This window comes from Pagrus pagrus (assembly GCF_965226575.1).
Source record: "Pagrus pagrus genome assembly, chromosome: 12".
Taxonomy (NCBI): domain Eukaryota; kingdom Metazoa; phylum Chordata; class Actinopteri; order Spariformes; family Sparidae; genus Pagrus; species Pagrus pagrus.
The window spans coordinates 11,601,161-11,623,920 of NC_140196.1; the positions used below are offsets into that span (position 1 = coordinate 11,601,161).

The 22,760-nt window shown below is 39.3% G+C and overlaps 2 protein-coding genes and 1 long non-coding RNA gene across 4 annotated transcripts; 1 reads left to right on the top strand and 2 right to left on the bottom strand.

Annotated features, from left to right (window-relative positions):
- Positions 1 to 654: 654 nt before the first annotated feature.
- Positions 655 to 14,455, bottom strand: LOC311266692. The gene is made up of 3 exons (XR_014623757.1): positions 14,306 to 14,455; positions 4,653 to 4,733; positions 655 to 1,179 (listed from the first exon to the last, which is right to left on the bottom strand). It is a non-coding gene; the product is annotated as an uncharacterized lncRNA (long non-coding RNA).
- A 101-nt stretch (positions 14,456 to 14,556) lies between these two features.
- efcab14 (EF-hand calcium binding domain 14) lies at positions 14,557 to 21,376 on the top strand. Of its 2 annotated transcripts, none has more exons than XM_084368464.1 (9): positions 14,557 to 15,301; positions 16,035 to 16,183; positions 16,341 to 16,486; positions 16,870 to 16,968; positions 17,078 to 17,185; positions 18,350 to 18,502; positions 19,057 to 19,165; positions 19,253 to 19,369; positions 19,796 to 21,376. In XM_084368464.1, the coding sequence occupies exons 1-9, from the start codon at positions 15,126 to 15,128 to the stop codon at positions 19,972 to 19,974; spliced, it is 1,236 nt and encodes a 411-aa protein (XP_084224590.1). In that variant the 5' UTR covers positions 14,557 to 15,125; the 3' UTR covers positions 19,975 to 21,376. The 2 variants fall into 2 exon arrangements, with proteins under 2 accessions (XP_084224590.1, XP_084224591.1); XM_084368465.1 differs by having other exon boundaries at positions 16,038 to 16,183.
- Positions 20,748 to 22,743, bottom strand: znf830 (zinc finger protein 830). Its single transcript, XM_084368466.1, has one exon. It carries the CDS (start codon positions 22,653 to 22,655, stop codon positions 21,615 to 21,617), a length of 1,041 nt encoding a protein of 346 aa, XP_084224592.1. The 5' UTR covers positions 22,656 to 22,743; the 3' UTR covers positions 20,748 to 21,614.
- Between the last annotated feature and the right edge of the window lie 17 nt (positions 22,744 to 22,760).

Here is a 22,760-nt window from a genome sequence, read left to right on the forward strand (position 1 = left end):
GTTATACTTTAGTCATGTCTAATTAATTTCTTTGAGTGTAGATCTACAGTATGTCATTGCTCTAATTAATTAATTTGGAGATTCATTGTTATTCAACTGAAGTACAGCTGCTATTAATACCACCACTATGTTTTTGGTGGATTGTGTAACACAGTGAAAGCTACAGTAGGTGTTGAACTTGAGTATTTAGACTGAAAAAGTCTGTCATAGGGCTCGAAGCTTTAAACTGTTTTACCTGTGACAGAACAAAAGGTTATTTCCTCTATTTTTGGGAGGTTTTATTTATAATATAAATGTTAACTAGGAGGCAAAGGAAGCAGGAACAGAAGAAAAAAAAAAATTAACCATCTTCTCATCTTTTCTTTTTACTTCCTCTTTCTCATCAAGCAAAGGTTAACCTTCATCTGTGGCTAAAAGGAGGTTTCTGCAGAAATACACACAATCACGGAAGAGAGAATTAGATTTATGATGCAGCTAGAAAATTACAAAACTTAACCAAAAAAAAAAAAGTCTGACATTCTTCTGGCCTCCCTGTCAGTTCACGTTAGTCGTGATCTGTTCCCTGAGCCTAACTTTGAACGCGACTAGAGAAGCAGCTGGTAACCCTGAGCGACAGGGAGCAGTCTCACTGTAGCATATACGAAGGAAGTATAAAATCTCAGATCTCACTTGTGAAAGCTTTCCTAAATGTAGGTCTAGCGGCCATCACTCGCCCTGTAATCAATTTGTAATAGTCAAGCACATCCAAGCCTCTGACCAACACCTGAATGGTAAAAGCTTCTTGGTGCAGTTTTGCTCCACTGCAATTTGAGACAGGCAGAGAAAAAAAAGACTTCACTTGCTTTGCCATCTTTTTTGCCACTTTGCACCCACGTGACAACAGTGTAGAAACAGTGACAGCCTCAGTCGCAGCAAGGGTCGTATTTCTAAAACACACAGATTAATGCTTACCATGGCACCTGCTACTTATCGAATGATATTTTTTAACTCTCCTGCTATACAGAATCAGCATGACTGTACATTTCCTGTACATGCAGAGGTGTTAATGATTTTTTATTCCTCCTCCTGTGGAGAAAAAGAACCCTCTCTTTATGCCAGGTTTCTCTGTATTGTTGCCGATGAATGGGATTTCCATGGAGTCCGAGGTTTCATGTATTTCATTCTTGGCCATTGTGCCAACTGCATGTGTAGAGGAGGTAGAAAGAAAGAGAGGGAGAAAGAAAGAAACGCATACATGTCAGAGCTTTAAACTGGCAAGTTACAAAAGAGAGAGGGCGTTTTCAAATGTAAAGCATTATCAAAGAAAGTAAACACACTGCTGCCGCTGCAAAGAGAGATCATGAAAGACTGAACTCACGTCATTTATACAGTTTTATCCTCCTTATCAAAAATGGCTAACACGTGTACTTATACTACACTTTTTAGTAACACTTCTCCTTCATTATGGCACTTTTATACATGTTTAAATTATATATTTATGTTTTATATATAAAATATTTAAAATAATGAGAAATATATCGAGCATCTTGTGGCCTGGACATTTGCATTAAGGGTGAATACATTTAATTTATTATAAAATAAACGCAGCCTTCTTTGATTCAATAAGTCATCCATGATAATGAACTTACTATATGATCTATTCAGTAGAGCTGCAACTAACTGTTATTTCCATAGTCGATCAATCTGCTAATTAGGGCTATCATGATGTCAGATTTTTACTACACGATTATCGTGGCAAAATGAAATCATGATAACGATATTATCAAGATATCTATAGGTTTTTTTTTATGCTAGCAATGACATTCATCTTTAACTGTGTTTACTGTGTATTTTCTCCTTTTTGGCAAATAAATTACCCTAAAAATAAAAGTGTATGGAGGTGGAGTCTGTAGCCATAACTGTGAAACTGTAAAAAAAAAAAAATAAATAAATAAATATATAAATAAATTAAAAAATAGAAAAATTCCACGTAATGAATAGTGAAAAGGCAACGTAATTAACAAAACAAAAGATGTACAAGACCTAACATCTCTGCTGGATTAATCACATGATATTATCATATGTGTATTGTATCATCAATATGTCCTGTTTTAATATCATGGTTATCGTGAATATCGTGATATCATGACATCCCTACTGTCAGTCATTTTCTCAATTAATCAGTTAGTTTTTAGGTAAAAAATGGTGGAAAATGTGTCCCCGAATGTCTTGCGTTGCCCTCAACCCAAAGATATTCAGTTTATCGTCATAAAGGAGTAAAGTAACCAGGAAATATTCACGTTTAAGAAGCTGGAAGCTGAGAATTGCTACTTTTTCGTCACTCTGCTCGATAATTAAAATAGTTGGCGCTTCATTTGACAACTAATTAATTAATCGTTGCAGCTCTATTCAGCAATTCCCTCATTTACCCAACATGTTCAAACCTGTACAACCACAGTCATCTACACCTTATCCCACTGCTTTTGTTCAGGTGTGCTATATCTTTATGAGTTATAACACTGACTAATCCTGTCCATTAAAAAAGCTTAAAAACATACATTTTTGCCATTTTGTGTATAAAACTAAAACCAATAAATTGTAAAAGTATCACAAAAATATTAAAAATGATTCATGTTTTCTGTGTTTTGGATCTGCATTTGCTGTCATAACTAAATTATCAATTAAACACGTTAGGATCTGTGAACCAGAACTTGTTAGATGTTCATAAAACAATCTTTCCAAAGCGATACTTCTTTTGGGTTTGATTCGTAGGAATATTGGCATGAAGACTCTGGCGGAGATTCTGCAATTCCGGCAACAGGATGTCTGACAAAGGCTGAAGTTGAGATGCTGCTTGGCAGGAGATTCTCCAGTTCTGCTGGTATTATAGACAAATTAGATACGCCGCAGGCCGACTTCTTCCCCCTATGGAAATGACCCGCATAGTGTAATTTAGGAAACATGCATTGGACGGCGCAACCACTCCACCTTCTCTCGTAATCCCTCCTGCTGAAGATTTTCAGGACAACTGAGCAGACCGGCTGTACTCCTACACGGCAGTGGGGCTTCTATTCAGAGGAACTGTGGTTGTTCATTGTTTAGTGGAGATTTTCTTTTAATCCACTGAAAAAGACATTTTAGCAGTTCAGTTGTAATAACGGTGGCTCTGTAAACTTTTTCACATATTCTCGACTGTATTCCAAGGATAGTCAAAAGATATATTACCTCCTATATTAACTCCAATTTCACCAGCCTGACATCATTCTGAAAGGGGGTCGCTTTTGATTTAAAGAAAGAAAAAGTGGTGAATAGAGGGAACAGATATCACACTAAGCAGTGCTCATTATTGTGTGGGTCTTTATTTCGCAGGAGATAAATCCAGCAGGGTGGGTGCTCGGGCTAATAACTATTTCAAGTCCCAATAAAGCCCAAACATCTGATATGACTTAGGGAGCAGATAGAGGCTTGGCGAGGGAAGCTTGTACAAAATGTTGGAGCCCTTTTGTCAGAGACATCCTGCTTCAAAAATCCCCACAGACATACATAATCACCTTCCCTCATTTTATTTATTTATGTCTTATTAATGTTTGCGGATGGCACAAATGCCAAATCACTCACTCTGCAGGCAGTGATTTACTGTATGTAAATAAGGCCAGGGAGCGATTTTCACTGCTCTGCCAACGTCTTCATCAATCAAAGCCTTTATTACCTGGATTTGACAATAGGGCGAATGTGGGAATAGTTTCTTTTCTGGCATTCATCCACCACATTTGGATATTCCGTCTGGTTCTTTTTAAGCAAATAAACATGTGTTCCACTCAGTTGACTAATTACTTCAATTGCAAAATTTGGGCTGAGTTAACCTTGAACATTTCTTTGCTGGAATGTGCTCCAAATGCAAGTTTGTCAGTAAATCCTTTGCACATGGTGAACACAAAGGGCGGCGACTTAGAACAGCAAGTCTTCTTTGATAATCAGATTTCTTAGATCATTTTAACTTTTTTTCCACGGTCATTAAATTCACTCTTAAACATTTTCCGGATGCTTTGGGAGCCTGTCTGCTGCCAAGGTGTTTGGACACGTTTAAAGAAAATAAGCTTCAGATTCAGAACGTGCATTTCACCCTTGAAAATCTGTACTTCAGGGAGACATCAAATGATACTTTAGTCCTTGTCAGTATTGTGCTGAATGCATCTGTTGACCTTCCGCTCTTCATGTTTTTTACTTATTCAAGAAAACATCACATCTGCCTCTCTCAACCCTCCCCCCGCCAACCAATCAACCGCTCTGCCTTTGTCTTGTCTATGAATCAGTTGTAAACAGGCCCTCACACAAGCCACAGGTATTCTGCATCAGGGCACACTTGTCTTAGTGGGAGGCTGCACACACATTATCAGACTTAATCCTCTTATTTCCTCTCTCCTTTAAAAAAATTTGTCTTTCCTCTCGACCTCATCAGAGGAGGTAGTATTTCTATGCTTACACGCCGTCTAGCAGCTGCTGCAAGCTCTCACTTCATTTTTGCGGGGGCTCCACGGACCTCGAGGTCCAGAGAAACACAAATAACACATGCTGCCGAAAAGATAGAATGTCTTTTTCCATGTGCTGTACTATAGGCTGAATCACAAAAAAGATCTGGCTGCCTGAGAATGCTTTGAAGGTTTTAGTCATACCCAAATGTGCTGGTTTTCTTCTTATGCGCCTCGTCAAGGTTTCTCCCTCGTGCGTCTGGATCGTGGATGCTGGGAGAGGATCTGGTACAAAGAGAATTGCAGATCAACTTCAGCTCGACAGTAGATGAATGCAGCCAAAGCACAAAGAGCCTAAACGGCGTTGCCTGCACCTCAACATAAGTAAGAAGCACATTTCATTTACCATCCAACGTGCAGAGGAGGAACTTGTGTTTTCACATAACAACTATTTTAAAATTCCCCTTCTGTTCTCCAGACAATATTATCTCAAGAAAACAATGATGCTCTGCTGTTTCATAACTAGGGCACATCCCTGTTACTCGCAATAATCGGTAACCATCTTGGGAATATTATTAGATGCATTACACCATTCATGAAAGTGAATCGCTTCTACAGTGAATCGGAGGCACATGGCTGCTGCTTGCAGTACAAAGCAAGCAGACAAGGCTTTGCAGAATTAGACGACACCGAGGGTGCTGCTGTGATTGTCCTTGCCAGGCACCACGGATCCAGTATCTCATAAAGTGACACCCCTCCTGCGCTTTTCATGCATTGGACAACCCACAACCCCTCCAGTCAGCAATAGTTCTGAGGGCGAAAAAACAGCTCATTAATGGAGAGATTGAGGGAGGCTAGCAGGAATCGGGCGAGTGAAAGGAATGGCCGCAAACAAGCAAATAACAGCACAGTACGGCGTTCAGATAGAAGAACCGCATGATGTTGGAGACGAGCTTAAAATGTCTGTGCGATTTATTTATTTTTCTTTTGTTTCTTCCCCAAACGCAGCTGTGCCAGTTTCTGCGACTAAGATGATGATCAGAAGGCAAAAGAATGCATTTCTGCCGGTTGTTTGTTTACATTGGAGGAAACGTGGACCAGCCTGTTTTCTCTCTCATCCAACCATTTTAAAGAAAACCTAAAAATGTTCTTACATCATGTTTTCTCTTTTTAAATATCTTCCATCTACAATCTAGCAAAAAGCTCAAAACCGTTGGGTTTGCACCTGATAGTCAGATGTTTTCTTGAATAATTCCTGGCTAAACTACAGTAAATGAAAAGTAAATACTGTAATAAGGCTGTAATTATCCCATGACCGTGTGTATGGATGTGATTAGACCATTAGCTCGGTGTAGTTGCACTCTCAGTTTCTCCAATCAGGTGCAGCCTGCATTAACACTGAGCAGATGTTCCTGTTAGTTCAAACCCCACATGTGTAAAGTCAATGCAACGGGCAGGCTAGCAGCCACAATTAAGGCATTATGAATGCTGAGAGTAATAATTTAAAATTTCACACCTGACACATTTTGTGTTAGAGTTAGTAGAATTATTAAAGTTAGATCAGGATAATTAGACTCTAGAGGGGAAAATCACGCAACTAGCTGATACTGACACCAAAAACCAGTTAGCAAAACACTGATTTTCACACATATTTTCGTTCACTTGTTAAACTTACACTCTCCCATGGAGACACAGTTCTGTTAAAATGTGTAAAAAAAAATTTGGGAGAAATCTCGTGGGACTGCAAAAAATAAGTGCACAACAAATATACCACCTATTCTTTGAAGTTAATGTTACTCAAGTGCAAGTGAGTATTTCTATTTCCATCAACTTTATCCGACTTAACTACTATTCAAAGGGAAATATTGTACTTTTTGCTATATTCATTTGACACCTTCAGTCACTAGGTTCTTTGCAGATTCAATGTGACCCCCTGCTGATAATATAAATTAATTTAATGTAGGCAGTAACCACTCTGTGGTCTCACTCAAAGTCCCGCCCACAACACTACCTGATTGGTTACAAGTCACGTTACAAGTAATAGCCTATCAACACTGAATAATCTGAATGTGCAAAGTAACTAGGAGCTAGCTCTCAAATAAATGCAGAAGAATGGAAGTATATAATGGAAATACTCAAGTAAAGCACCTCAGAAATGTACTTAAGTACTGTACTTGAGTGTACTGTAGTTAATTACATTCTATCACTGGTTATTCTATATTTTCACACTAAGATTTTTACTGCAAATGTAGTATCAAAAATATTAGTTATTGGTCTCCTTGATTACTTATGATGGTATTCAGCCCTAAAAAAGAAAAAAAAAATAGAACATTGAAATTGATCTCTAATTCAGATTATTCATAAACATAATATGATGAACTAATTACTTACAACATATAATAGAAAATAAGCTATTCAGTCGAACTTAAAGCTGCACTATGTAGTTTTGGAAAAGAAATTCAGAATCAATTGGGATCACAAATCACAATTTGATTATTTTGCTTGTTGAAGCAGGAAAAATCAATCAATGAAGACTTTTCTCTTCTGATTAAAATGTCTTCCCAAAAACTACATAGTTTTAGTTTTCAATTACAATGCAATTACCAACTCAAGCAACATTTTGAATGCAGGACTTTTACTTGTAACAGAGTATTTCTACTCTGTGGCACCGCTACTTTTACTTAGGTAAAAATGTTCTTGCACTAGCCACATTTACCCTAAATGTTAAACTCTCTATAACAACTGCACTCAAGAAGATTGCAGCCACACACACACACACACACGCACACACACACAATTCAGTTTATGCAACTGCCAATACAACTTACAAATTACAGTGTGTGGGATAGGATGTCACATTTCACTCCCTGTCTTTGAGGGAAAAAATAACTCCCTCTGTATTTGCCTTGGAGATGTTTTTTAAACCACGCAGTGTGAAACAGACAGATGTAAGCTGTCAATAGTAGATTTTCTAGGAAAACTCGAGAAAGAAAGGAGCAGGAATATCAAAGGTGAACAACGAGCAGGGATATAATGAAACTACAGGAAGTACAAACTCAGAATTTCCATCTCTGATAACGGCAGCTACAGCGAATGCATATAGCTGCATTTCAGAGCGCAAAACCCATCAGCCCATGTCACAGATGAGCTGCAGTAAAGGGAGTCTGGTCTGCTGCTGCAAGCTGGATGTGCTTAATAAAATAGCCGCTGTGTGAGAGAAATCTAGGCCAGAGCAGTATTTCTGTTTACCGCAATTTACCCCCGCCGAGGACTCTGAGGGGTTTCTTGGAAAAACAGGTACAATATCTGTGCAATCCATTTCCACTTATTAAAACAGTTGTGGGAAATTAGCCCTGTTCTTGTCTTCTCCGAGCGTCAATCTGCACGTATGCTGCCATCAATAAAATCTATTCCCCCTCCGTCATGCTGTAATCACTCACATAAACAGTTTTTAATCAAATCGGCAAAACTTCAATGAATTTTTTCCCCATCAGATGTTCTACGCCCCCTCTAAGCCCCGTGATTTCCTTGACATGTCAAGTGTTTCTCTTCTTCTTCCTCTGCTCGCCTCTATTGTTTTGTCTCCTTCTTCTTCCGCCCCTCTCTTTGACTATGCTGCAGATCAGAAAGCTTGCTTGAAACCATTCCCAAAAAGAAAAAAAAAAAAGGAAAATGTGATTATGTGGATTGAAATGATCTCTTATTGTGATTTTTTTTCTTTTTCTTTTTCCACAGCAAATAACAGAAAACCTTTAAAACGAAGGAGAAGACACCAGGTGCACTGAAGACATTACCAGGGAAATGAAGGACCTATTTCACAGACATGGATTAAACTAATCCTGGTCTAATACACTGAAAAAAGGGGAACTTTGGCTGTCTGTCTGTGAAACCAATCCTTAAATCTCATTGAATTTAAAATGTCTGATATTTCCAGCAGTAGACCTATCAGTACAACTGCTTTATTAGAGGCCCTGATGATTTACATAAACGTGTTTAAGAGCAACAGAATTAACATACACAACAAATTGTGTTAAAGTGTGCATACAGTTGGAACTTTACCCAAATGTTCAATCAAAGGATGATCCCTGTCTGATTATTTTCCCCTCACCTCTTTCATATGCTTAATATATTAATCTATTCCCTTTTATCTGTTTTAGATGCTATCAGACCATTGCTGTATCACTGCAGTGGCGGCCTCTACAGTGAAGCGTCGCCGCGCTGTGACAGAAGACAGAGAATTAAGCGCTAAATCATGATGTGCCCTGTCTCCTACATGTTCTTCTTACTTTTAAAGCATTTATCTGACACTTCTACACTGAGGGAGCTGCACTGAAAGCCGCAAATAGTCGTCAAACTGTCGTTTCCCACTCTCGTCTCTGCCTCTGCACTGAAAATATTCTCCGGGCTACCCGACAATGGCGAACGTTACAATCACGTTAATTATTAATCACAACATGATCTAAAATGCATTTTGCTGCCTAAACATAGCTGACTGTGTATGTATGTGGCTAATAATGGCAGGGTTTAAAATATTCAGGTGTACAAGCCCTTCACAATCACAAGGATAGTGGTAAAGGATAGTCATTGTTACTGCATAAAAATGGTCAATGATGACCACTGTGTGCTGGATATGAAATATATTTGCATTGTTGCCATTGCCAGTGATGGTGAGCTCCTCTGTCCTTGACTCAAGTGTTGCCTTCGTGCTGCAGTTTAGGACTGTTTGATGTGAGAACATTGCCCCCTGCTGATTCACTTTTGTACAGAGGGCCTCCACAAGCCAGGCTGACTGACACAAGACATGTGGGGACGGGGGTCACTCAAATGCTACGGATCACTCACAGCTTTGACAACATTTTTATTTTTTTTTTTGGCTCACTTTACTCGTGTTGTGAATATGCTGTCCAATGTAAGATTGGACTCCCTACAGCAAAGCAGCTGGAGAAAACACATAGAATAAAAGTTTAAGTAGTGTAAATAATTCCCTCACATTCAAAACAAATATTTATTACATAATAAAAACACACTAACTGATTCAGCGCCTTCTTATTCTCACTGCGGCATTAAAGCCCCCGATAATTTGGCTTCAAATCTTAAATATTTCTCTATAACATTAAATATTTATGACAAAATAAGCAACATTCAAAGTTAAAGTTCAGTATAGAGAGTAATTAAATTTTGAGTTTAAACATCAGTGGAGCTGAAGGGGAGCAGTTGAACAGTTTATGGTTCCTGGGAATCAACACTGGTAAAGAAAGCTCATAAATGTCTGTATTTCTTCAGGAAATTTAAGAAGGCAAAATTCCCAAGCCGAGTTCTTGTAAACTTTTACAGCAATAGAAAGCTTGCTGACTGGAAACATAAAAACAGGACAGGAAGGCTCTGCAGCAGGTGGTTAAAACTGCTCAGAACATCTACTGAGCGTCAGTGACATCGCTGACGTGAGGTTTCTGCACACAGGTGACTCTTGTGGTGGCTCTGGCTCAGGAGGTAGAGCATTAATTGGAGTATCCTAAGGCGAAATACTGAATCCAACCTTGCATGACAGCCTCTGCCATCAGTATAAGAACGTGTGAGAATGTGACAAGTGTTGTGAAGTCAGTCAGAAGTGGTCAGTAGACTGGACAAACTGTAAACATGTAAACTTTTAGACGTAACTAAACTGCTAACTTCATGGGTGCGGTTTGATCATATTTGATAGAAAGTTACCTGGCAACATCAGCAAACAAACCCCAACTGTTATCACATCCTGATTCAATTGTTGCTAAATCCTGATTGGTGCACGGAAGTAAATTACATCACCTTTTTCCAACTAAGCCCCATCTGTATTAGGCCATCGAGAGGGCTGCAGAGAAAACAGCCTGATTAACATTTAATTGATTAACACTGAATTTCATTTTGTTCACTCAGCTGGACGTTGTGTTCACGTAAGTCCATTTTCCAATTAGGCAGAGAGGCACTAATTTGGTTGTTTTTAGGACCTGAAACAGTCGATTGATTGCTTTGTTGATCTGCAGAAAATTAATCAGAGGTTGTTGTGATAATTGATTAATCATTTAAGACATTTTTCAAACAAAAATGACAAACATTACCTCGTTCAAGCTTGAGCTGTATGAAATTATTGCGTCAATTTTCAAATACTTTAAAGAGTAAACCCCTCATCTCAAATACAAACAGCAGATTAATAAATAATGAAGATAACTGCTGGTTGCAGCCCTGTTCTGTTACATAATTTCCTGACAACATCATTTTCATTTACACTTAACGTTTCTTCAACAATCACAACAATATGTCAATTAAGGATTTGGTAATTTTCCGGTTGATTTAGAAAAACATATCTTTGTAAGACTCGTCACTCTTGTTGCCATTTCTGCTGCTATTTTTCTTAGAGTTAGCTGGGTAGCTAGCTCGTCATCTAGGGAGATAACGCAGCCAGTGTTAATCTTGCCTACAGAGCTCTGATTTGTCAAAAAATTCTCTTACCAATAGAGAGCCAAAACGAAACTGGAAGTTCTGAGTCCTGTTCCAGAAGCAAGGAAATGTCATCGAAAATCACAGTTTTTACTATTAGCGCTAATAGTTGAAAATCCAGCCTTTGAACAGAGCCTTATTCAACACGTCATGTGGCTCGTGTCACATGTTTAGATCAGGACGGTATGTTTTTGATAAATTATCTATTATCGTTGTTTATTCAATATTTTTTATTTTAAGAGTTAAAAATATACTTAAGAGGACAGTGTTGGTGAGTTTAACGATATGGACAGAACCAAGTACCTGCATTGGCACTTTTTCTGTGCTTACACAGTAAAAATAAACTTTGTCACAACTGTTTCCATTTTTCTTACAGCAACTGCTGTAGTAAACCCCAGGAACATGCTTCATTTTTCCAGAAGGACAGATGAAAGAAATGTTGAACAAGAAACTGTGTTGAGTTACAAGCTAGTGGAACAGAGGCTAACCCGGACATGAAGTCATGACTTTGGCTTTCTGTACAAAAAAGCACAGACATAAACCTCTCATGTGAAATAAATAAAACCAAAACAGTTCAAAGAAATTGAGGGAAAAAATGCGCATGCATTTACGTCCCCGTGAAAGCTCAACAAAGCTTGTGCTTTACTGTAAATTATGTGTTTGCATGAGACGGCGGCTGTCAGAGATAGAAGTTCGTAAATTCAAGCGTGTCTCACAGTTCTAAATACCACGCGGGCCCCATCCCATGTCAGCAGGCATACGTTCATGATTACATTTTCATGTCCACTAGTTGAGTCATCCAACATAATGGCTGAAAGATTCTAAATAAACGAGGAAAACAGCGCCTGGTGAGAGAAATTGGTATTCTAACAGCAGCACTGCTTCCAACTGACAATAATCTGTATTCACATAGTCTGCCATGTCAGATGAAAGCCTTCAATTAGCAGTCAATTCTATTCAGTATTTCCTATCGTGCCACCACTATTTACATTCTCTGTCAGCACCCACGGCAGCTCCCAGCTGACAGTTGCAGGAATCACTCCTGGTGAGAATATGAGAAACCCTGCTGTGAACAAAGTGTGAAAACAAGTGTTTTGTAGTAATCAGAGTCGTGGGCTTCAGAGGCCTGATGCTCCCTACCTCGTGGCTGTAGATGTGAGGAGCCATAAGTTGAAGTGTCATCCTTATAGTCTTAACCCCGGATGAAAAACAGAGACACCAACGAAGAGATGAAACACCTCCGACGCTTTGATTTGCAGCCTCATGCTGGCGGGGTTCTGCGCAGGCTCTCAGCGTGATGTTTGTCCCCCCACCAGGTGTTCTGAGTGCGGGTGAGCCGCTGATTGAATTTCTACATGACTCTACTGGATTCACAATAAATGCATTCAAAACAATGCAGCGGCTGCCCCCCCGTTTAATGCACTTAAATAACAGGGCAGGCACATCAGTCTGACTAAGCTATAATAACATTAGCTTTGTATTTGAGTGGGTGGCATCATGCTATTATTGTGAAATGACAAGCATTGCCTTGAGGAATTCTTTTCTGAGGATAATAAAGCATCAGCAGTGGGCCTCATCTCTTGCAACTCAATAACAAAACTCATACTGAGATACTGAGGAGCATCTCAGCTCCATTGTGTGTTTGTAAATTGGTCCAGTGTGGAGATTTTCATTCAGTGTCATTATTATTAGTATTGTGCCATGGTAGTACGGGGGTCCAGCCACATAAAGGACTATATTTTCAGAGCCAAAGGCAGGCCAGTGGGAGTCCCTTTTCATTGAAAAAGAGCTAAAGGCCACACTGCAGCAACCCTGCATCTACTCAGTCCATGTGTCTTGCTGGGTCAGCCCAATAGCTCTCCAGGTCAGCTGGATTTCTGGCAGACCCCTGCTGGACGAGGCGAATTGAAACAAAAAATTAAATCCTGTTTCCTAGGATGTGGTGTATTCTCGAAAATATTATGTCAACACCAAAACACACACACAAACAAAAATGACAAGGGCTCGAGGGACGACCTGTTGATACAACTACAAACAAGTTACAAATGTGAAAATTAGAGCCAACGATTAGTCACATCATCAGTCAGTCGGTGTCAAGAAAATTACTGTGAATTTTGATAAGTGATGCATTGTTAAGGTAATTAATCAATAAAAAATGCCAAACATTTGCTAGTTCATGTTCATCAAATGAAAGTATTTGCTGCTTTTCTCTGGTTTGTAACACTGTAGACTAAACATGTTATAAGCAATATGTATTTTAAGACGTATTCTGATAGCACTCATTTTTCTACTGACAAGTAATGCCGATTGATCACTGGCAATGTGGTAGGAATCATTATCATTAAGGATATTTTCTAATATTAACGAAAAGTAGCAAGTGATATTTATAATACTTTTAAAATGGTTCATAAATACTGTGTATCTCATCCATAAACATTTTTATGATGGCCATTATAAAGATGCAATTGATGTTGATGTTGCTTAATAAATTATTTCTAAAACATTTTATTTTTTGTTAACAATCAAATAACTATTAACTAAAGTATAATTAACTATAAATGTACCATTTATTAATGATGGTTATTATAAAGTGTTAACGTTTTAACACTTTTTGTTTGTATCAAATGGGTTCAGCATGATGAAATCACATTCAACTATCAGTCCATAGACTAAAAAACATAACTAGAAAAAACAAATACTGCAAACAGAAAAAAGTGAAAATATTTAACATTAAAGGGGTGCGATGTAGTTTTGGAGCAGAAATTCAAACTCAGAATTTTAATTTTAACAATTTTAGTTAGCAAAAACACTAAGTTAGAAGTGTTATTTTTTCCATAACTGAATAAATAAATTGTTCTCAGAGGAAAATAAGGTCCCCAGCTAGAAAGGTGGCAGGGTCCGCCAAATATAAACACAGTGAAACAGTATGAATCGCTGTTGTCCATTAAGGTCAGTCTGGTTATTCAGTCATGAAAACGAAAACAGATTATTTATTTACTTCGTTAAGGCATTTTAAAAAAATCAGTCAATGGAGATGGAGACGACCTTTCTCTTTTGTTTAAAATCTTAAACTACATAGTGCACCTTTAAAAATGACCTGCTTTCCATTGGGATTATTTCACTGGACCTTGAAATTAGCCCTGTGATTTAAAAAAAGAAACCTCTGGGTATTTAATGAGCAGAATAAAAGCTTATTGCAAAAACACTAACACACACTCAAATGAAGTGTGTAATTCATACTGGAAGATTAATTAAATTTACTTTGAAGTTGGGAAATAAAATAAAATTGACAGTGAGTGACTGCAGATAGTCTGGTTTGAAATTAGCTAGTTGGCACCTAGCACGACTGTTATTTATAAACCACAGTCAACTTTAGCTTTAGTTACCTGTCCCGGAAGTCCTTCTTGTTGCCTTTAGCTTGTTAAATCTAACGTGTTTATCACTGATATCGCCATCTCCTTTTCTACTTTTTCAAATTTAATTTACTAACATCACCTTCTTCATGATTTTGTGCTGCAACCGTGTCCAGAAAGAGGCTGTCGTTGGCGGCGTGGTGTTATGCTCTCTGTCGCTCCCTGGCAGAACACGGCACCGGAAGTTGTAGCTGCTCTTTGAACCAATCAGCTGCGAGGTTACTTGGACGCCCCTGCCCAAACAATACAGACAGCAGGACAGATTGCTGGAAGCACAGTGCCGCATATTGTGATGTTATGATAGATAGGTTTTTATTGCTGTTTATCTTTTTAAAAGCATTTGGCGGTGCTTGTAAACTGAGCGACTTCGCTACAGGTGTTTATAAACCACGCCGAGACGATGTGACAGCACAGTAACGATAGCCAGCAGTTGTTAGCTACCGTTAGCAAGGTGTCAGATGCTAGCCGAGTTAGCTAACGGAGGTATGCGATTACCGGCAGCTAGTAGAAAAAGTTGTTTTAGAGACGCTTTTTTGGGAGAGTAGCGTAACTCTGAACATCTGTTGAACGTTTATATATATATATAAGTGTAACTGAGTAGGGCACCCAGTCGGTAAAGTCCGATGTGTTTATATCCGTTAGCAACCTTGCGTGGTTGAAATTCAAGCTAGCAAGAGAACATTGAGTTAGCTTAGCCGCTACACAAACGACAACATCCACCAAACTGGACAAAACTTTGGATTTAGTCGGGTTTAAATCGGGCTCGGCAGGTTCGCTGACCCCTCAGAAGAAGATGAAGAAGAGGAAGGAGTTGAATGCCCTGATCGGACTCGGGGACAGCAAGAGGAAGAAGACCAAAAAGGGCTCCGGTCACCGACTTCTCCGAACCGAGCCGCCGGACTCTGAGTCCGACTCGAGCTCGGACGGAGACGAGTTCAACAACCTGAGCAGCGGCGCTAACTTTGGGAAGTGAGTCATGATTTTAATAACGCTTTGTTGTCGCGAAAGATAAAGTTTGGGTGTGTTTTTGTTCAGTCAATAACGCCAATGTTGTCACTTGCTGCGTACTAAGTTCCCAAAGTATGTGTGACCTAAATATGAACGAGTTAAACAAGATGGTTGAAAGAACTGGTTTACACGACACTGGATGTAAGGACAGCCATTTAAACTGTGTATGTGCATTAATATAGTTAACCTGTATTTGCCAGGTTGTTTTGTTACTATTTTATTGTAGTAGATTGTTCACATTGGAACCATCAGAGTACATATTGCTTCATTCTTATTCACTCAACTTATCAAATCTTGAATTTTTAATCAAAGATGAAGTTTTTACAGCAACACAGTCTCTGAGACCAAAACCACACAGAAATGGGTATGAGTGATCAAATCAAAGACAATATAAGTACTGCCAGATCAATGCACACGCTCTTCTTCTGTGGTCAGATTACACACATGCTGCGCACTAAGAAAATAATGAGGCTTTTTTTCTGTAGCCTGTTATGAGCCACATAAGAGGTAATCAATACTACATTCAGCATGAGTATGATATGCTAATATTGTATGTCAAAGCAACCGTATTTCTCAGTTTTCCCATAATTCCCATGACACAGCATGCAGGCTTCTGAAAATATCTCCTTCATTAAAAATGAAAGAGGCTGTGCGGTTGTAATGTCTTACATGATCATGTTTCTTCTCCTTACAGAAGAAGCTACACACAGTGCTGCAATGTGTGCTACCCCCTGTTTCTGTTCATCATACTCGCTGCCTGCGTTATGGCCTGTGCTGGACTCATATGGATGCAGATTGCTCTGAAAGAAGATCTAGATGCAATGAAAGAAAAGCTGCACAGCAGTAAGATTTATTGTCACACACAAACACAGACGCACGGACACCTTGTGACATTCATAAAAGCTCAGTGCTCTTTGGAAACATAATCTTTTTATGTCAAAGTTACAGTCACAAATCGTTTTCTTTGTCTTTGATAACATATTCTAATGTGTAACAACAGTGGAATCCAGCCAGAAGGCTTCATCAAGTGAAATACCAAAACTAAGTGAGGACCTGAAAAATAAGGAGAGAAAGCTTGACGAGCTTGAAAATGGGGACAAGGGTTTGAGCAAGCTTTGGTCTAACCTCACAGAAATGAACCGAAAGGTGAGTTGTTTTCATCAATACAGGTTTTGGAGCCGTCGTAACACATTCACACAGTGATGAACGAACTAGAGCTCATGACAAAGTGTTAAAGAATATCTTGTCATACTTCAGTACATGCACTTTTGATACTACAACATTAATAGTGAACAATTTTGTATAATGTCTCTGGTTTGTGTAAACCAAGAATGTGAAAGTGTGAGCAGTATATTTTGCACATGCTTGGACAACAACATATTTCAAATGTAGTAAAAACAAGTCCTCATAGCTTCCCTCAATTAGACAGCCAGTCAAGCAAATATGCAATTGTTCCCATGATGCTGCAAAACAGGTTATTGAGTGATCAGAGATGAAACTCAATGTGTTGTGTCATTTTGCTCCTGCAGATCAGTCTGTTGGACTCTGCTGTAAACCATTTAAAGGCTAACTTGAAATCAGCTGCTGATTTAATTAGCCTTCCCACCACAGTTGAAGAGCTTCAAAAGGTAAAGGCAAAGCAAAATTGAATTAAAAGAGAAATTGGGTTGACAATCTATTATAAAGATTCTATTTATGCTTTCATAAGTGACCTCACAGAGTGTTTTTCTTTTCCAGAGTGTTGCAACAATTGGCAGCACGCTAACAAGTGTACAGCACGACGTGAAGACTATGCAGGCTGCTCTTGAAAATCAGAAGAAAGATGACGACTTGAAGAAGACAGTGGTAAATTCAAGCTGGTGACATTTGTAATTGTTTCTAATTTTGACAGTTCTTATGATAACCTGTTCAGATTAAATAGGACATGAGTGCTTGCAAACCTCAAGGTATCTTCCAGGGCTCCAAATACACATCTTTATGAGTACTTGGAGATTATTGTGAGGGTTTCATATTACCTACTTTTGCTTATGTCTTTTTTATACTGTAAACAGTATAGGGCTGCTAGCTCTCCTATTTCACTTGAGCAAAGCTGATGGATTTTTAATGAGACCAAGTTGATGCAGGATTTCTCTGATTTTGTACGACAGCTTGACAGGTTTTTTTTTTTTGCTTACATCTCTACACTCAATGAAAGCATTGGCGGAGGCTGCTGTTCTCATCTATTATTTATGTGTGAATGTATGGAGAGACGTGTTTACACAAAACAAGTTAAAAGTGTATAGTGTCTAAATGAATTAGTCGTGCACCAATGTCTAATGTACTTCTTCTCAGTTGCTGGTTGTAGTGGAGCGTCAGCATATTTTTCTCACTCTGTATTGAGGCAAGTGTACTTGCATATAGCCAAGATGATTCCGCTCATGAAATGTCGGTTGATCTGCTTAACTGTGGCAGAAATCCAAACCAGAAGCCGCGACAAACTTTGTCGCTGCCAGATTAATTTGTTTATTTGTTTATCCAGCGTGCATGAATATATTGCAGTTCTTGTTGGGCTTACATGGAAGGAGTCGTCGGGTTAAGAAGGTCCTGTCATTTCTTGGATCCATGCGTCAGGTTTTCATTCATAATGCATGAAACAAGTGCCAATCTATTTTGGGAGCTTAGATGCTTCGGTTTGCTGAGTAAAACTAGGTCATAGACAACTGCAGAATGTTTTCTCCACTTTATTTTTTTTTTAAGCAAAATAGGAACGGAAAAGAAGATCATGTTTTATACAGTGCCGTCAATAATCATGTGGTCAGTGATAAATTGCTAGCTGGCTGAGACCTCAGTAGTCTTTTAATTTTGGATTATGAGGCGCACACTTAACCTGATCACACATCTTTTTTTTCTTCTTTTAATTCACAACAAATTTCCCTTGTGTGTTCTTGTGTTGGTAACTGGATGTCCATGATTCTCACAAAGTCATAGAAATGGTTACTTTACATGGATTTGTTTTTGTTTTTGTTATAGGACATAACAAACCTGAGAAAAGCTGTGAGTGAAGCTAACAAGACGGAGGAGCTGCACGAAAGGCAGGCTGACGAGCAGATCCACATCCTCCTCTCTACGGTTGCAGATCTTCAACAGAGAGTGTTGTCATTAGAAAACGGGTCAAAGCAAAGTGTGAGTAATGTTCACACACTTAATTTCCGCATTGTAAAAGTCAAACCTTTGTGGTATTGTGATCAGCCTTGTCTTAGGTAACTTAGAGGGCACAATGTAGATTTGGAGAGGCAATCTAAACTCAGATGTTTAATACTTTCAATATTAATGAGGTAAAAGCACAAACTCAAAAATATTTATTTTTTTCCATAATTGAATAAACAAGCTGTTCTCAGGGGAAAATAAGGTCGCCAGAACACTATTTGAGGCTCGAAAAGTGGCAGGGTCAGCCAAATAAACAAAGTAAAACAGTATTAAATTGTGTTGTGTTTGCTTGCTAACTAGCCATCTCAATGCGATGTTCAGGTGTCATACCTGTATCTGATTATATTTATTTTTGATACAGAAATGGTGATTTCATTTTTTCCCGATTAGTTGAGCTACTCTGCAATCTTTCCACGTATCTCCAATCAGCTCCAGAAATACCCCAGGCGTACCCTGGCTGGGAATCACTGGCCTAGAGACTAAATGGCAACTTGACTCATTTTACATGTCACCTCCCATCTGCTTTACAGTCAAAAGAAAATGAAGAAGCAGCTCAACTGCCAATCACTGATGAAAGTCCAGCAACCGAGATGGTGAATGAAGCTACACCAACCAAAGCAACACCTGAGGATATGCAAGGTGCAGTGCAGGAAAAAGTGTTTATTGCAGCAGTTTTATCTTTCATCGGTTACATTTTAATACTTTTTTTCTCCTTTGTTTAAACAGAGGCAGAGCCTCAGGCGAGCAGACGTCCACGTTTCTCAACTCTAAACCGCTCTAAGAGAAATGCTGCAACAAGATGTCCAAAGAGTGTGTTCCTGCCAGGTGTCAGTTCTCAAAAAGGTGAATAAAAGAGAAAATACAAGTATTTTGTTTTTTGTCGCTCTCAGGTCTGTTCAGTAAATGTAAGTCTATGATATATTAAGTCTCCACTGGTTGCCTGGCAACCGCACAAGACTTTAGAAAGTTAACGCTCCAAGCCAAGAAATACTTGGCACATAACACCCCATAAAACTTTAACTCGTTGTTTGTAAACTTGAGATGCTGACACAGTACCAGGCTAGCCGTTTCCCCATTTTCAGTCTATATGCTGAGCCAGCAGCTAAGCATGAGCTTCATATTTAACAACCAGACATGAGAATGGAAAGCAAAGAAGTGTATTTCCAAATATGTTGAACTAAAGGTTCTCAATTGTTATATTCAGTTTTGCAGTGCTCTCACAGACAAACCGGTGTTGGCATATATCTGAAGAAACTATTCTTTTCACAGATTTGGAAGACATCCTCCAGCAGGCAGGCGTTGGACAGGATTCACGCGGACTGACCCATCACGGCCTGAGTAAAGTATTTGGAAGATCAACGCCCAGAGCTCATACCATGGAGTGTTTCGATAGTGACGGGGACCGGAGGTACTCCCTGCTGGAGCTGAGAGCTGCTGTAGGCTTATGAGCACATTCTCACTGACAGCAGTGAACAGTATTGAAAACCCAGCGGGGTCTGGGGGTTCGGAGATCCCGACCCTTTTCTGTAATTGCTGCACTTTTGTGAACTGAATATTTATCATACTGATTGTGGAACAACGGCGCTGGCATGCCCCCTACTCACCTCCTCTCCCCGAGCCACTTCAACACAACCTCTTTACAGAACATGAGCTTAAATTTTAAAGTTAATCCATCTGAGTATGCAAAATATTTAGCTGTTATTTTAGCAAAATCCATGATAAATACGAAATAAACTGTGGAAATAATTGTAAATTATTTTGACTCCAGTTTTCCACCCTGGGTTATCAGACTTGCTGTTTTCCTGCACCTGTATTGTTTTTTTGTTTCTTTTAGTCATTCAGTCTGTCTCCTTTTGGTGTAAAATCTTTGTGTACCAAGCTTCTCTGGAGGCTGTAATTGTCATTTCATTGCAGATCTCCCCATCCATCAACATAAGCACCTGGTACAACTCACCTGAACCTTATTTATAGAACCCAAGATAGAATTTTATGAATGTTTACAAATGACTACTAGAAACAGAAATTTCGTGAGTCTTTTGTTTGGTTTTTAGACAAATCCTAACTTAACTTAAACACAGTTGAGCATAGAGGTGAGGACTTGTGTCCTAAACAAAGTTTCAGATTTCTTTCTGTTTAGTGTTTTTCTTCCCCTCATTTATCTTCAATTAGTTGTTACATTTTGATTGAAATCGTGTGTTTTGTCCAACTGTACATTTCTGTATTTTTGCTTTTTTTTTCTTCAGTTTTCAGTTCTACAAGTTTCGAAGGGCTATGAACACTTTGAATCATTCAGAAAGTTTTGAAGTGGTAACTTGTGAGGCATATGTAGCAATAACAAAATGACGTAGATATTGCTTGTTTAAAGTTGCAGTAGACAGACAGGTGGCACACTTTGCTCACAATGTGTAACAGGTAGTATAAGACGCACTGACATCACTCTTTACTTGATTCATTTTATTCCATTTTTATGGGCCTAATAATGGTGTATTTACATAACAAACTTGTTGTATTCTGTAAAAATGGTTTAAATGTATTCTCAATAAATTATCTTGTGAAAGGGGTCGGGTTGGTAAAATTTACTTTACGGTCTTAATCTCAACATTGTACATTTTTTAAAAATAATTCTGTTGTGCTTTGCATGTTGCTTATGATGTAACATGAACCAATTATTTATATACTTAACATAGTCGACTCCTTGTTTTTGCAGGACAATGGTTAGTTGAGCTCAACAAGTAACAGCTTTGGCCATCATGACGTAAGATTTTTGGATCCATGCTGCTACTGTACATGGGGGACTTTATGAATGTGTTTTTGTGTGAGCACCAATGAATAAACACACAGTTAAAGGTTTGATTTGTGGTCAATCTGTTGTTTTAAGTCATGAACTGAGAAACCTCATTTTCCAGTGGCACCAAACAGTGTCTTACAAGAATATTGTACATCACTGCATCATATTTAAATCAGTCTGATACATACAAAAAGATGTGGTGAAGATTTTTTCACAAAGATATTTACAGTTTTTGGAATACCTCTCTCAGCCCTGATTCATATGCAGTCTTTTCCAGGGTCATATAAGCACTTGGGGAACTTAGGACAGTGCATCTTTAGCCCTCCAGTCCCGGGACAAAAGCCCCAGCAGCTCCTCTTCATCCTCCTCTTCCTCATCATCATTGCTGGCATCTGTCTCCATATGTTGATCCTTACTGAGCAGAGGCTTGCTCTTCACCACATCCCGCTTGTCTCTCAGCACTTCAACCCTCTTGTAACACTCAATTTGTTCATCAATTTCATCAATCTGGCGTTCAAGGCGGCCCTCTTCATCGTCCTCCGCCACGATAGCCTCTGACTTTGTGTTCACCTGTCGGATCTCCTTCTGAAACTCTTCCCACTCTTTGTCCATTTGATCTTTGGGTGCGTCGACGTTGCGCACTTTAGCATCTCTCACGGGATCGTCGAAGAAACCCTCTGGCAGGGCTTCGGCTGTGTTGTCTTTCTTTTCAGCGCTTTTCTCCTGGATGTCTGCTTTGAGGATGGAGCCCGAATGGGAGATGGCGGGCGTGGATGGGATGGAGCTGTCAAAGAAATCAGATGGTAGTCCTGCGGCTTCAGCCTTCTCGGGTGGGGGATTTGTGGTTCCCGCCTGGCCTGCCTCTTCGGCATCTTCTTCATCATCGTCTTCATCATAAACACCAGCCAACAGACTCAGACCTGCAGACTTTTGAGTAGGCACAGCTTCCTTTTCGCTGGGTTTCGCGAAGAAATCTCCCGGCAGCCCTGACGCAGAATGGCCTGCACCCGACGCGGGTTTTGCCTTTTTCCCGTTCAGGTCCTCGTTCTCTGGTGCTTTGCGCTTCAGCGGCTGACTCTGTTGTGTCACCGGTAGAGTCTTTCCATCCTTCAGCTCAGCAACTTTCTCTTTGTGCGGTTTTCCGAGAACATGTGTCGGCCACAGTAGCTCTGACTTCACCTGCACATTACACAGGACACAACTGAGGTGCCCGAGACTGTTGTATTTAGCGAAAGGAGACTCGACGCGCTTCTTGTCGGTTGTTTTCCGCTGTTTTTCTCGCATCAAGCGCCGGAGTTCCTCTTGATTTACAACTTTCTTCCCCTTCTTAGAGGTCGCCATTCTTGAAAATAACGCTGCTTGTTTGCTAGCCAGCTAACTAGCTGCTTTCTTGAAGTTGCAAGAAAAATGCGTCTCATGAAAATGACGTCAGCTGCATGAACTCGC